Here is a 14,125-nt window from a genome sequence, read left to right as displayed (position 1 = left end):
GGTGGGTCTTCAGACTGGAGTTGAAAGACTGCAGTGAAGATGAATGACGGAGAGGCTGAGGCAATTGATTCCGAAGAGTGTGGGCTTGGTCAGAAAAAGTGCGTTGGCCATACGACCTTGGGTGTCTTGCAAGGACCGTAATCTCACCGAGGCCAGTCGACATGGTAGGTTTCATTAGAACTGGCTGAAAATCATGAGGTCCATTGTGACCTGCAAACTAATCTTATTTCGCCAAGTGATGACCTTGTATTTTAACTCTTGTAATCATAAAAAGGAAAGAACGAACGAGCGAATAAATGAATTTTATTGCTGTCCAGAGTCGATCTAGCAATGCGACATAACGAACGATAACATGCGTGACACGGTGTCACGGACATGGAAACTGTGGCAAGATTTTTTTCTCTTTTTTTTTTTCTTATTTAAAAACAAAACAAAACATATACAGTCACATGAAACAATCGTCAACATCGTCAACAATTGTCAACACCAGGAACTGTCACTGACAAGTGATTCGTTTGGCCTGGCGAGGCACAGCAACATCCACATCACCCCCAGGTAAAACTGGATCAGGCCATGAAGAGCTTGCAGGTCTCGTTCTGCACGTGCCCGGGTGTCCCAGTGAGTTGTGTGTCGTGGATCCGTTTTGCTTTTTTGTGGACTGGACAGCTTGAGCCGTTCCTCATCCAGTTGTTATTCTCGTGCTGTTCCAAGAACCAGAATGCACAATCTTCATCATTTGAGGTCACCGTAAAAGAGGAGCGTGTGTGAGCGAAACATGTGAGTAGGCATGTGTATGTAACATAGGACACAGCACTTATTTAACACAGGAGAGAGCATGTGTGTGTAATAATGGAGACCGCCGCGTGTATGTGTGTGTGTGTGTGTGTGTGTGTGTGTGTGTGTGTGTGTGTGAAATAGGGGACAGAGTTTGTATGTAACATCAGAGACAGAAGGTGTAACATATGAGACAGGGTGTGTATTTTACATGGAAGACAGAGTGTGCATATAACATGGGAGACAAAGTGTGTATTTAGCACTGGAGATAAGGTGTCTTTGTAACATAGTAGACATTGTGTGTTTGTAATATGAGAGAAAGGGTGTGTATGTATCACAGGAGACAGTGTGTTTGTAACATGGGAGACATGGTGTGTATGTAACATAGGAGACAGGGTGTGTAGTGTGTATGTAACATAGGAGACAGGGTGGGTATGTAACACGGAAGACAGGGTGTGTATGTAACATAGCAGACAGGGTGAGTATGTAACATAGGAGACAGGGTGTGTATGTAACATGGGAGACAGGGTGTGTATGTAACATGGGAGACAGGGTGTGTATGTAACATAGGAGACAGGGTGTGTATGTAACATAGGAGACAGGGAATGTATGTAACATGGGAGACAGGGTGTGTATGTAACATAGGAGACAGGGTGTGTATGTAACATAGGAGACAGGGTGTGTATGTAACATAGGAGACAGGGAATGTATGTGACATGGAAGACAGGGTGTGTATGTAACATGGGAGACATGGGTAGACAGAGACAGTGTGTGTATGTAACATAGAAGACAGGGAATGTATGTAACATGGGAGACAGGGTGTGTATGTAGCATAGGAGACAGGGTGTGTATGTAACATAGGAGACAGGGTGTGTATGTAACATAGGAGACAAAGTGTGTATGTAACATGGGAGACAGAGTGAGTTTGTAACATGGGAGACAGTGTGTGTATGTAACATAGGAGACAGTGTGCTTGTAACATAGGAGACAGTGTGTGTATGTAACCATAGGAGACAGGGTGTGTATGTCATGTGCGAGACAGGGTGTGTGTATGTAACATTTGTTACACTGACTGTGGATTATACGCCTGTCAAACTCTTACGCTGGAGTCTGAATTGCTTGATACTTCCAAAGATGTTCTCTGTCCAGAACAACGAACACCGGAAATGTGTGGACAGGTGGTCTTCGCGAGACAGGAACAGTGAAAACGTGATACTCTTGACGCCAAAGTCACCCAGTTTCAAGGTGCCCCTGCCAATTCGAAAAAACAGAAGACGTCCAGGAGGTTGGCCAATGTTTTCCGTGGAGCACGTGCAGTTGACGGCCGAGTTCTCTAATATTATTTGGTTCGGCTCCCCACAGCCTGACAAGGTAGGGACTGCTGGTCTGACTGGAAATATACATACTCCTTTGTAGGCTGAAACACTCACGTTCGCTCGTTTCTGCACATGGTTGTTTACCAGCATGCCAGATTTTACTCACGCTATAAAGACAACCATACTCCGATTTCACATTTTTGGAAATGTTTTTGTGTTTACATAACCCAAAATTTATCATTATTGATAATCAGTATCAAGCTCAAATTCAACATCAGAATCACTAACAAGCAACAAAATTAAGGCAATGTATATATCTCAATCAAATTTAATATTCCAAGACTTGACCCGAAGTTTTCCCGATGGATACTGGGAAAGAAACATCGAAATGATTCAATTTTCTACATGAATGTGACAGAAAAGGGCGTTTCACAATGCTTTACCCTTGTGTTGGGAGCGTGAAAACGGGATCAAATAAAGTTTGAATCTTTGTCGTGAAGCGACCTTTTCTGTCACATTTATTTAGAAGAATGTTCATTCTTTTCATGCTTGTTTATAAAGTTCACCTGCTTGTGTTAGCATCCTTTTGCATGTACGGTTGCACTGAAAATAGCTTTTCAGTTTCGGAGAAGAAACTCAGAACATGAAAATATCATTTTAGAAATAAGGTGAAAGAAGAAGAACAAATCAACCAGCCCAGCAAACAGCCAAAAGGAAACTCACACAGGCAAATAAATTATTGACAGCAAACGTGAGAGAGGAAGGAACACACTTTCTCACAGTCCCACGCTTTCTCGTAGAACGAGAGAAATGGTGTAACTGCGAGAAATCGTGGTCTGAAACACACACACACACACACACACACACACACACATTCTCTCTCTCTCTCTCTCTCTCTCTCTCTCTCGGTCGTTCGCTCGGTCGCTCTCTCTCTAATCAACCGGGTCCAGTTCAAATTTGGTCAGACAATAAAACATTGGATGAGGTAAGTACACCAAATCTGAGTTGTGGTAACTTACTGATGTCCAAAGTCCCAAGGGCATATTTGATGCGTCCAGGGACGAGGATGACAGTGTAGTAGTATTTACCAGTGACGGTGGGCAATTTTCGAGAATATACTACGCAGTCCTGCTCACCATTTATTTCTGTAAACCATCTCGTGAAGAACGTTGATGATACCTGCAACGAGATCATTGCATTATATAAATGAATACATTGTAAAAACATGACACGTATTGACAACGATATGCATTGTGTTTGTAATGTTGCCTAAACATAGAATCTCCACGGTACCTTGTCCATCACTAAGATATTTCACAGAACACATGGACAAGAAATACTTCTTTACAATGAAAATGAAAATACATACAAACTCAAACTGATACAATATTTTATTCTGACTGATAACTCACAAACTGATACAATATTTTATTCTGATTGATAAATCACACGGGTACTGATTCAAATGTTATCTTATTCGCAAAATATTTTCCATGTAAAAACAATGTAAATTAAAAAGCAAATACCATCATCCGAAGTTTTCCTCACACAGCTAAAACCGAGAATATAACAACAATAGATGCATCATGTTTGCTCCTGAATACTGCCACACATCCAACAAAATGGCTTCAGAAAGCGCCACGCACTGGAAATGCTGACACCATCTCTTGATCATTTCACCACGAGTTCTGAGAGGTTGATCAGCAGGACTTTACAACTGAATAAATTAATTTCAAAGACTAGTTACAAAATATCGTCTTTACATATATTGAACAGCGAAGCTTTCAGTCTTTTATATTTATTTCATTTTGCCATGCTCCACACGTGATTATGATTTGATTTTTATGTCAAAGAAACTCTGTTACTTTTTTTTAATGCATCGATTTATGTTTAAAAAGGTCAGAAAGACGGGTTTAGGAAGACACTGGCAGTTAAAGTTGTGCATTGAACCCATTGCAGTGGTTTGTGAGAGAACAAATAGTAAAGAGTGGTAACTCTCTCCATTCACATGGTACACAACTTCAAGTCAGTGCTGCTTTCGCTACCGATTCAGCTTGCACACAGGTAAATAAAAGGCACATTGGAACAAACCCAGACACTTCCTCAAAAAGGAAGCGCCGGGCCTGTCCTTATACCGATCATTTGACATGTGCACACAGCAGCAAAGACAGAAGAAACACAAATTAGCTTTTTTTTTTCCTTCAAGACTGGCATAGCCTCTTTAATCCTGAACAAGCCACACAGAACACATGGACAATACAGAACAAACACATAGTTGCCTCGGTGGTTTTTCAACTGGAAATTAACAAATAACGAGGCAAGGAGATGAAATGATTAACAAACAGAAAAGAGTGGTAACTCTCTCCATTCACAATTTATTTGTGAGAGAATCCAAACGAGACAGGGTGTGTGCACACACAACCAGCAAACAGAAAAGGACCATGAACACGAAGCATTCATTCACACGCTCAAAACAAAGAAATCGAGATTCAACCCTTGACAAAACTCTATCGATTCAGTCATTAAAAGCTGTGAGCAAGATGGTCTTTCCAGTAAGCCAATCAGTACGCAGTTTCACGGCTTCCTTAAAGACTTTGACCCGTCAGCGGTAGATGACGTCAGTGCTCGCTGCCAGGCGTTCTCTGTAGCATGATTTAAGTTTCAGTGTCAGTTCTCAAGGCGGTGTCAAAGCGTGGGGGGGCTGATCAATATACGACACAACATAGCTGCTGTTCTAGAAAAAAAGAAAAGAAAAAGAAAAGAAGATGGGGAAAAAAAAGCATAGATGCCTGACCTTCCCATTCATCATTGTTGTCTTTTTTTTCTTTCTTTTTTTTTTCGCATAGAGTTGACTTCATCAAGATTTTGCGCCTTATAAATATTAGTAGTAGTAGTAGTAGTATTTTATGTATTGATCTATTATTTTTAATATATTATTTCATTTTTTTTCTGATTTTTTTTTCTTTTCTTTTCTTTTTTCTCAAGGCCTGACTAAGTGCGTTGGGTTACGCTGCTGGTCAGCATCTGCTTGGCAGATGTGGTGTAGCGTATATGGATTTGACCGAACGCAGTGACGTCTCCTTGAGCTACTGATACTACAGCGCTGGTGAGGCCTTGAGAGCCTACCACAGGTTTGTGTAAAACACTGATATGAAATGATGAAACAAAATATAAAACAATCAATCATATTACAAACTTACAAAGCCGAAAGATACGTAGAAGTGCAACTTAAGGGCTGTCCCTAAATCAGCTTTGACAGTAAAACAAATACAAAAATATATACTATTTTTAAGAAAATGGTTGGTTCTGCACTGAAGTGATGCCCTTTTCTTGGGGAGATCAGCCCGAGTTACACACACAGAGACATCTGTTGTGACAAAATTTGTATTTGTATTTTTGTATTTGTATTTCTTTTTATCACAACAGATTTCTCTATGTGAAATTCGGGCTGCTCTCCCCAGGGAGAGTGCGTCGCTACACTACAGCGCCACCCATATTTTTGTATTTTTTCCTGCGTGCAATTTTATTTATTTTTTCCTGTCAAAGTGGATTTTTCTACAGAATTTGGCCAGGGACGACCCTTTTGTTGCCGTGGGTTCTTTTATTTGCGCTAAGTGCATGCTGCACACGGGACCTCGGTTTATCGTCTCATCCGAATGACTAGCGCCCAGACCACCACTCAAGGTCTAGTGGAGGGGGAGAAAATATTGGCGTCTGAGGCGTGATTCGAACCAGTGCGTTCAGATTCTCTCGCTTCCGAGGCGGACGCGTTACCTCTAGGTCTTCAGTCCACATAGTAGTACAATACAAAATTAATACAACATGGACTGCGCGAGGATGTGGATTGTGGCCTGGAAGGCGGTCCCACCCACCTCAATACCAATTAAGAGGTGAGTTCTGTGACGTTTGTCTTCTCTTTAACATTGCCATTTTCTCTGGAAATAATGTCTGGAAATACCGTGTTTATTTCGTTGGATTCGTTCCGAAATTCGAAAATTCTAAAAACCGCTTTCCACTGACGTAAGTTGTGTTTGAACATGACATGACCTAGTTTTTCTTGTTCACAATTCAAAAGAAAGAAATGCAAATTCTGGACAAAGCACATACAGTGATGCTAACTACACCATTGATGTGTTTACTGCATATAACTATTCTAAAGTGGACAGTGAATTAAGTGGAATGAACATGAAAGAAAAATTGAATCAGTCGTTTCTTTCAGCCTGTTGTAGACTGGTTCCAGTCGTACAGATCTAGAGATCTACCATGTGTTGCGATGTGCTTGAAGCGATGGCAACGTCTCTTTTACCGCCGAAATAAAAGAATAATTGAGATATAATAAAACACACAAAAAAAAAACTGATTTAAACGGCGTTATTACGTCCACTAAAATCACATCTATTTATCACATGAATAAGAAAACGTCAACATTGCTTTAAATATTGAATTTAGTCAAATGACGTCAGATGCGCTTCAGCAGTAGGGATTAGTCTGCTTGCAACGGAACTGAACATGCATGGTTCGATCCCGCTCACATGCCCACCACCCCACCCCACCCCTCCCCTTTTTTTTTCTCTCCCGAGCTTATTTTATATATCATATTTAATACAGAACACTTTTCAACGATTTTTTAAAATCTCTTATTTACTGGATAAAGCGCGAAGCACAACTGAGTCTCGAAGGCTTTGCATCTTGTTTTCAAGTGGTGTGTCGTGCCAGTATCAGTCCGCATGATGTGACACTTCCTTGAAACTGGAACTTGCAGGAAGAAGGGTGGGGTTGGGGTGGGGGTGGGACTGAGATGTCAGTCATACATCCACACAGGACGTCCCACAGATCTCCAGTTGAACATGTCCACTGGAGAGGGGGAAGGGGCATGGAAGGGATGGAGGGGGGGGGGGTTACTTGTATGTAGTTGTGTCTATGTGTGTGGATGTGGGTGTCATTTTTGTGTTTGTTGGTGTTGTTGTCGCTATGTGTGTGAGACTCTCTCTCTCTCTCTCTATCTCTCTGTGGAAGAGAGAAATACGTGGATGTTTTATGGATGAACACATATCGTAATACCCTTGCTCAGTTTAGGATGGGAGTATCACAAATTAATGTTCACAAATACCGTTATTCAAGGAATCAAGAAAACTTTGTCCATTTTGTAGTAACTCACTTCACTTGACTTTTGAGTGCCCTAAGTATGAAGACATAAGATCTAAGTATTTACAGAATATTGTCATTTTCGAAAATCATAATCTGGAATTTGTGAGAGTTCAAGAAGAGAGTATTTTTGTTTTTGCGAAGTTTCTTTTCTATGCCTTTAAGCTTAGATCCCAGATTTTGAATGCAGTCCAAAATATACAAATGTAATTTTTTCCCCTCGTAAATAATAATGTATCTGTCGACTATGAACCCCCCCATTGAAAGGGGCTGTAGCCTATTCAATAAAGTAGTGTCAGTGTCAGTGTCAGTGTCTGTGTGTGTGTATGTGTCTGTGGTTTACCGGGCCACGTTGTAGCCATTTACAAAGGTATCTACCACGGTGGGAGCTAGCACCAGCCTCAATGTCGCAGCGTGCAGCCAAGTGGAACGGTGATGCTCGTGTTCCTGCTCCCACGCTGCAGTTGCCTTTTGCTGGGACTGGAACACACACACACACACACACACACACACACACATGCACGTGTACACATGTATACACGCACTCGCAAGCACGCTTTCACACACACACACACACACACAAACAAATCGAAACCAAATACATACATACAGTGCACACATGCACGTACACACAAACATGCATGAATGTGTGCACAATCAGCACTCTGAGAGAGAGGAGTGGAGAAAGGTGGAGAGAATCAGAGATAACGATAACGATCTTTTATTCAGATGAAGGCCAAAGTCCCTTACTGAAGGGGGTCACACTACGACTAGGTAAATAGATGATTATGACACAATAAATCGACATCACAAATAAACCAAAATAGCAAACACGATATTCTACAACGTTCACGAAATAACAGTTCGTAGTTTCTTCCTTGCTTCATACATGTATATCGCCTGCTTGTCCATAAATTACACTGCTATGGAATTAGAGGTCAGCTCAAAACCTGGATCAAAAGCTTTCTTGAGGACAGACAGCACGCAGTTGTGGTGGAGGGAGTCACCTCAGAATACATTCCAGTCAACTCAGGTGTTCCCCAGGGCTCGGTCCGCGGCCCTTGTCTCTTTCTTCTCTACGTCAATGACCTCCCAAATACCAATCATAAGGCCAGATTATTTGCAGATGACACCATGTGCAATAAAATAATCAAGAAGGAAGCTGACCAACACACACTCCAAGAAGACCTAGTTTCCATTTCCATCTGGGAGAAATAGTGGACCATGCAATTCCACCCGCAAAAGTGCTCCACCTTGAGTGTCAGTAGAAAGAGGAAAAAGATCGCACCAAACTACAAACTCCATTGCTATCCACTTGAAAACGTCAACACCACAAAATATCTTGGTGTGAACATCCAAGACGACCTGCGCTGGGCATCCCACATCAGTTCTACAACGAACAAAGCGAACAAGACCTTAGGCTTTTTCTGGCGCAACTTGAAGACAGGAAACAAGAAGACAAAGGAAACTGCGTACAAAGCCCTTGATCGACCTGTCCTTGAGTATACTGCATCTGTGTGGGATCCCTATACAGCCAGTGACATCCAGGCCATCAAAAAGGTCCAAGCGGCAAGATGGGTTACAAACCGACATCGACAGACGTCTTGTGTCAGTTTCATCCTTAGTTCCCTCAAGTAGTACCCCCTACAAGTCAGACGGAAAAAAAAACGCCTGGAGGTGTTTTACAAGTTCCACCATGGTCTCATTTCTATCAACTCAGTCTACCTACCAACACCATTAGACAGCAGGCTGAGCTCCAGGAAAAACAGCATCTGCAACTGGATGTGGTGTTTTCGTTTCTGGTAGTTTTTAAGTGAGGCAGTAACTTCTTTCTGATCTATCTCACCCTCAGGGAGGAATCTTCACCAATAAAAATATTGGTGCCCTTCAACTTGTATATCTTTAAAAAAAATGTACAGCGTGCAACTATTGGGGAGTTTGGTTTTGAATTCACCCTATGTACGCAATCAAATTGTACATTATCTGATAACTCCAATGTATCTGTAAGCATATCCTGTCTTTCAGACTTGCCATGACTCATTATCTCTACGAGAGATACCCTGAATAATAATATTGTTCCGTTTGGATCGTCCTTCAAGATCATCCACTTTTTTGTCCAGAGTTTCAAGTTTAGAGTTTAATATTTTGTTTTCAGCTTTCAAAACATCATTTTCATGCTTCAAAAGCTGACACATCCTTTTTTGAATTGACCATCTCTTCTTGCATTTTAGTAAATCCTTCTTTCATTTAAATAAACTCATCCTTCATTTCTTTCATATCCTCACTCAACATGCCAAACTTACTGTTCAAGTGAGTGTGTATGTTGCTGAACATGGCCATTACGTCCTTCAGGGTGGGGTCCAAAGAATGCTCGGGTGTAGGTCCGGTCCTGTCCACACTGTCCCTGCGCGAGGCAACTCCAGCGTTGCCTAGTCGTTTCTGCCACATGCTGTCCGACTTGCTGCCAGGTCCTGGGTTCAACTCCACGTCATCGCACTGGTGGATTAAATTCCCGTAGTAGAGCAGGGTGAGGAGCACGCCTATCATGACACCGTCTGCACGAGTTCTGAGTCTTAAAATAGACACTCGCATGGCGGCCAAATATTTTGCCCGTTTCGACATAAACGAACAAATACTGCCGCAAAGCACCCACAGACAGACCTGACAGTCAGTGGTACCGAAGGCATGGTGCTTTAGCTCGCCGTCTGCCAACGTACAAATGTAGGTGACGTCTACAACTGGAGAAAAAAACGAAGAAACACGGAGCTCGCAACGCGTGACCTCTCGGTTTTGGGTCACGACCTTGACCCCCCGGGAGAGAATAAGAGGGGGTGGAGAGACAGATATGAGGAAACAGACAAAGAGACAGAAGAAGAAGAAGATGATGATGATGAAAAAAAAAGACCCCACTCCACCCCCACTCCCCAAAAGAAGAAAGACAGAAACCTTGTGGGCAACAGATAAACATACTCACCAATGTAGTCCAGGTCACACCAAGCCGTGGATGGAGAGTTCCGATTAAAACACATCAGACGCCCTTCCTGCACAGGCAACAGGTGGTCTCCCAGCAATGTCGGGTTGATGATGATCATGCTCACTTCGTCGGCCACTCTTTCGGGAACGAAGGCCATGCCCATGGACCCCGGAGAGCAGGGTTGGTTCGTGATGACATCCGGACAATATCCAACAGCATCCGGATATCTTCCACCAAACTGCAGGTTCCAGTCCACGTGTTTTCCGCTAGACAGACCGTAGCAGGTGACGATGTTGTCTTTCTTTCCTTTTATCACCTCCGCTACGCGGTCATGTCCACATGGGGTCAAGGCTGGAACTGCACGACAGAATTTTTTTTTTTTCATGAAGTGTCGATGTGAAAGCAGGTAGTGTGCAGCAGCATCAACAACACCAAACGAAAGGCAAAGCCTTCACGGCCCGTGTGATTCCTGCTGCACAACAAAGACAACAGCAACATCGATAACGCTGACGATGTAGGGGAAAGGGAGGGGAGAAGGGGGTGTGGAGTTACCAGTATGATTTTACCCATAATGTTCAAAATCATAGATTTGCTCACAATGATAATAATAATAATAATAAGAAGAAGAAGAATGGTATTTATATAGTGCTGAATCTTGTGCAGAGACAAATCAAAGCACTTTCGCACCAGACATTCACGCGCATGCATAACTCTAAAACTGGAGAAACTGAAGGCAAGGAAGAGGCAGGGAAGGGAGGCTATTTTGGGAAGATGTGGATTTTTTAAGGCCAAACTTGAAAGAGCTGAGTGTGGAGACTTGACGAAGCGAAAGAGGAAGTTCATTCCAATCGCAAGGTCCAGAGACAGAAATCATCAGAAACAAATGTTTGTCGAATCTAAAGTTATGTGGAGGAAACAGGGCAATTATGTTTTAAGTGGCGTAGATCGATCAGCAATTCATTATTTTACGATCATTGTATAGATATATCGAAGTTCCAAACATACTGTTGTCACGACTTTTCAGCGTCGATAAATCGAACAAAATTGCCGAACGCATTTTCGGGCTAACATAGACGATAATCAGTCCGGACAAGTCCAGTTCTTTGGATGCGTTCTCTGACTCCGAATGGCGCAGTCCATTACCACATGTCCGAAATGTCGACATTTTAAAAAAGGCTACTCGTTGTTGGGATCTCTGAAAACGAACCTCCGAAATTGGAAAACTGAATGTTTTTCTGACCGCTGCTTGTACACGTACACGTACCCCCCCCCCCCACCTCCCTACACACACACAAACACACACAAACACACACACACACACACGCACACACACAAAGTGAACGCGTGGTGCAAAATGTCAGTAACAGTCTGAAATGTAAGTGAAGTGGGGTTTTTGGTTGAATCAGATTGTCGTTCGTGCACACTCTGCAGTAACCGAAGAGGCCTGTGCCCAAATATTTCTCCGATTAAAATTTATCAGCTTCCCTTCAGTGATATATCATCACGATTGGATTATTGATATTGAAGGAGGGTGGAGAGTGAGCGGGGTGGAGGGGGAGAGAGGGGGGGCAGCTACCAGTACTCATAAACCTACCAACACAAACACGACCTGTGATATATATATATATATATATATATATATATATATATATATATATATATATATATATATATAATTTTTCCATCAGAATTAAGATCGCAAGCTCGGACGTACTTTCTCCCATTTATATGCCTGTATCAAAGGCCTAACGTTTCCACAATTCCAACACTGGCAACAATGTTGGACATTCAATCAAGATGACTTCCTTCGACGAGTGTCAGTACATCATTTTAACCTTGTTGTTGTTGATGACAAATGTTAGTGTAAACATCGCCAAAAATGATCAAAGAATTGGCAGTAAATCATTTTCCACGCAAGTAAGGAGACTGTTCGTGCTGTGGCATTAGCTTTTCACAAAGTCACTGAGAAGGCCAGGAATTGTGAGATTCGTTTTCGTGATATGTGCACTTACAATGTCATCATCATCGGTGGACGAGTTTCATAGAAATAAGGACATACATTGCATTTTGTTATTGTTGTTGTTGTTGTTGTTGTTTCGTTACCTTCCCTTTCTCATTCTTACGACTTTGGATCATGGTTAGGGTCAAACATAAACCCATTTTCCCCTCCCCTTACAGACATTCACACACATCAAATCTGAAACAAACAAACAGATAAACGAATAAATAAATAAATAGATAAATCGTCTTTACTAACGCCATCATGATCATCATTGTTGTCGCGCCCTTGGAGTGAAGACTCCAGAGACCAGAGAAAGAGTGGCAGACGACTGTGAAGTGTTTGGAAATAGGGACACAGAAAAGAGTGGACCTGAAAAGCTGATTGTGAGATGAGACAATCAGATGAGTTGTCTGGATAGATTGGAATGTATGTCCTTATTACTACGATTTGAGCACTGCCTCTATCCCCAGTGGAGTTGGTATTGTTTTGGACCAATTTTATATAAACGGTAGATGGACTTTTAGTAATGTGTTAGCCAATATGATTTTTGCCTTGTTTCCTAAACTGTTTGTGAACCGAAAGTCCAATCATTTCGATTCTGTATGAATCAATTCATTTTGACAACTATTATCAAATTTGTGTACGTGGAAAGCGCTTTGAATTCTATTTGAAGAAAGTGCTGAATAAAGTTCATAAATCAGTATTATTATTTCTCTTATTCAAAATACAATGAAATAATCACCCAGAGGGAAATAAAAACCATTAAACTGCTGAAAAACATTTGTAGAAGCAAAAAACTATAATAGAAATAACCATTTGATTCTTTGCATTGCATTTGACTTACACCTGCTATGAAGTTCATAATTGTTTGTCTGCATCTCTTTCAAAAATCAAATGGCTGGCCAGAAAGTTTTTTTTTTCCGAGAACTTCTTTTTTTAAAACATTAGAAATATACATTTTTTTCACATACTCAGATTTGCTTTTCACACAGCTTACTGTGCCTTGTTCAGGTTCGTCTCCTTTGCCTTCACCTAACTTTATTCTGCCTTCCACCCACCCATCCCCACTGCCCACAGACATACGTTGTCGTGCTGCAAACTCCTCCACCATCGTGGCGACCAGAAGAAGGGTCAGCAACAGCTTCATGATGACCGTGTCTCTTTAAGGCAGCAACACAGAGACTGGAGCAATCGTCCCGCACAACGGACGGACGAACGACGGGCAGGGAGAGGCACCGCTGTTTTATGCACTGCTCTGACGCAACAAATCAGTACTGATCTGTTGTTTACCTCCGTTAATTGTCGCCGTGGACAATTTTGCGGAGCTCAGTTTACCACTCATTTGTTGCCGGCGAACCGACAACAAATCAACTCTAACAGACCTCCGCTAAATTCTACTGTGTAATGATTCACTGGTTTTGTTGGATCCTGATTACGAATTGTTGCAATATTGTTGACGCAAATATGTGGAACATTATCACATGTTTTTTATTGACATATATAACCTTCTCTGCAAGGGAAAAGAGAACCGCCAAAGTGTCGCTGGTCGAAGACATATTAGTGGATTTCAGCGGACTGGCGACATTGGACTAGAGTTGTCATTGTTGTTTCCGTCACTGGTAGTTCATGAATTGAAGAGTTTGTCTCGCTTTGCATGTCTCTGTTCCCCCAGGTCTATATTCCCCCAGGTCTATATTCTCAAAAGATCTCCCCAGGTCAGGCATGGTGAGTGGTCAGTGGTTAGTGGTGGTCAGTGGCAGTCAGCAGTGGTTAGTGGAAGTCAGTAGTCAGTAAACAGCGCGGGTCAGTGGCCATAATGATCGACAGTGACCAGTAGTCAGTGGTGGTCAGTAGTGGCCAGCGATGGTGAATTGTCAGTGGTCAGTAGTGGTTAGTAATGACCTTTGGTGGTAA

The 14,125-nt window shown here is 42.1% G+C and overlaps 1 protein-coding gene across 2 annotated transcripts; it reads right to left on the bottom strand.

Annotated features, from left to right (window-relative positions):
* Window positions 1–593: 593 nt before the first annotated feature.
* LOC143280666 (uncharacterized) lies at window positions 594–13,404 on the bottom strand. Of its 2 annotated transcripts, XM_076585399.1 has the most exons (6): window positions 13,295–13,404; window positions 10,210–10,566; window positions 7,579–7,715; window positions 3,110–3,269; window positions 1,877–2,164; window positions 594–701 (listed from the first exon to the last, which is right to left on the bottom strand). In XM_076585399.1, the coding sequence occupies exons 1-6, from the start codon at window positions 13,356–13,358 to the stop codon at window positions 691–693; spliced, it is 1,017 nt and encodes a 338-aa protein (XP_076441514.1). In that variant the 5' UTR covers window positions 13,359–13,404; the 3' UTR covers window positions 594–690. The 2 variants fall into 2 exon arrangements, with proteins under 2 accessions (XP_076441514.1, XP_076441515.1); XM_076585400.1 differs by lacking the exon at window positions 1,877–2,164 and having other exon boundaries at window positions 649–701.
* Window positions 13,405–14,125: the final 721 nt, after the last annotated feature.

The sequence above is a fragment of the Babylonia areolata genome, chromosome 3, assembly GCF_041734735.1.
Source record: "Babylonia areolata isolate BAREFJ2019XMU chromosome 3, ASM4173473v1, whole genome shotgun sequence".
NCBI classification, from domain to species: Eukaryota; Metazoa; Mollusca; class Gastropoda; order Neogastropoda; family Buccinidae; genus Babylonia; species Babylonia areolata.
The sequence above is the reverse complement of the archived record's forward strand: the minus strand, read 5'-3'. Positions and strand labels throughout refer to the sequence as shown.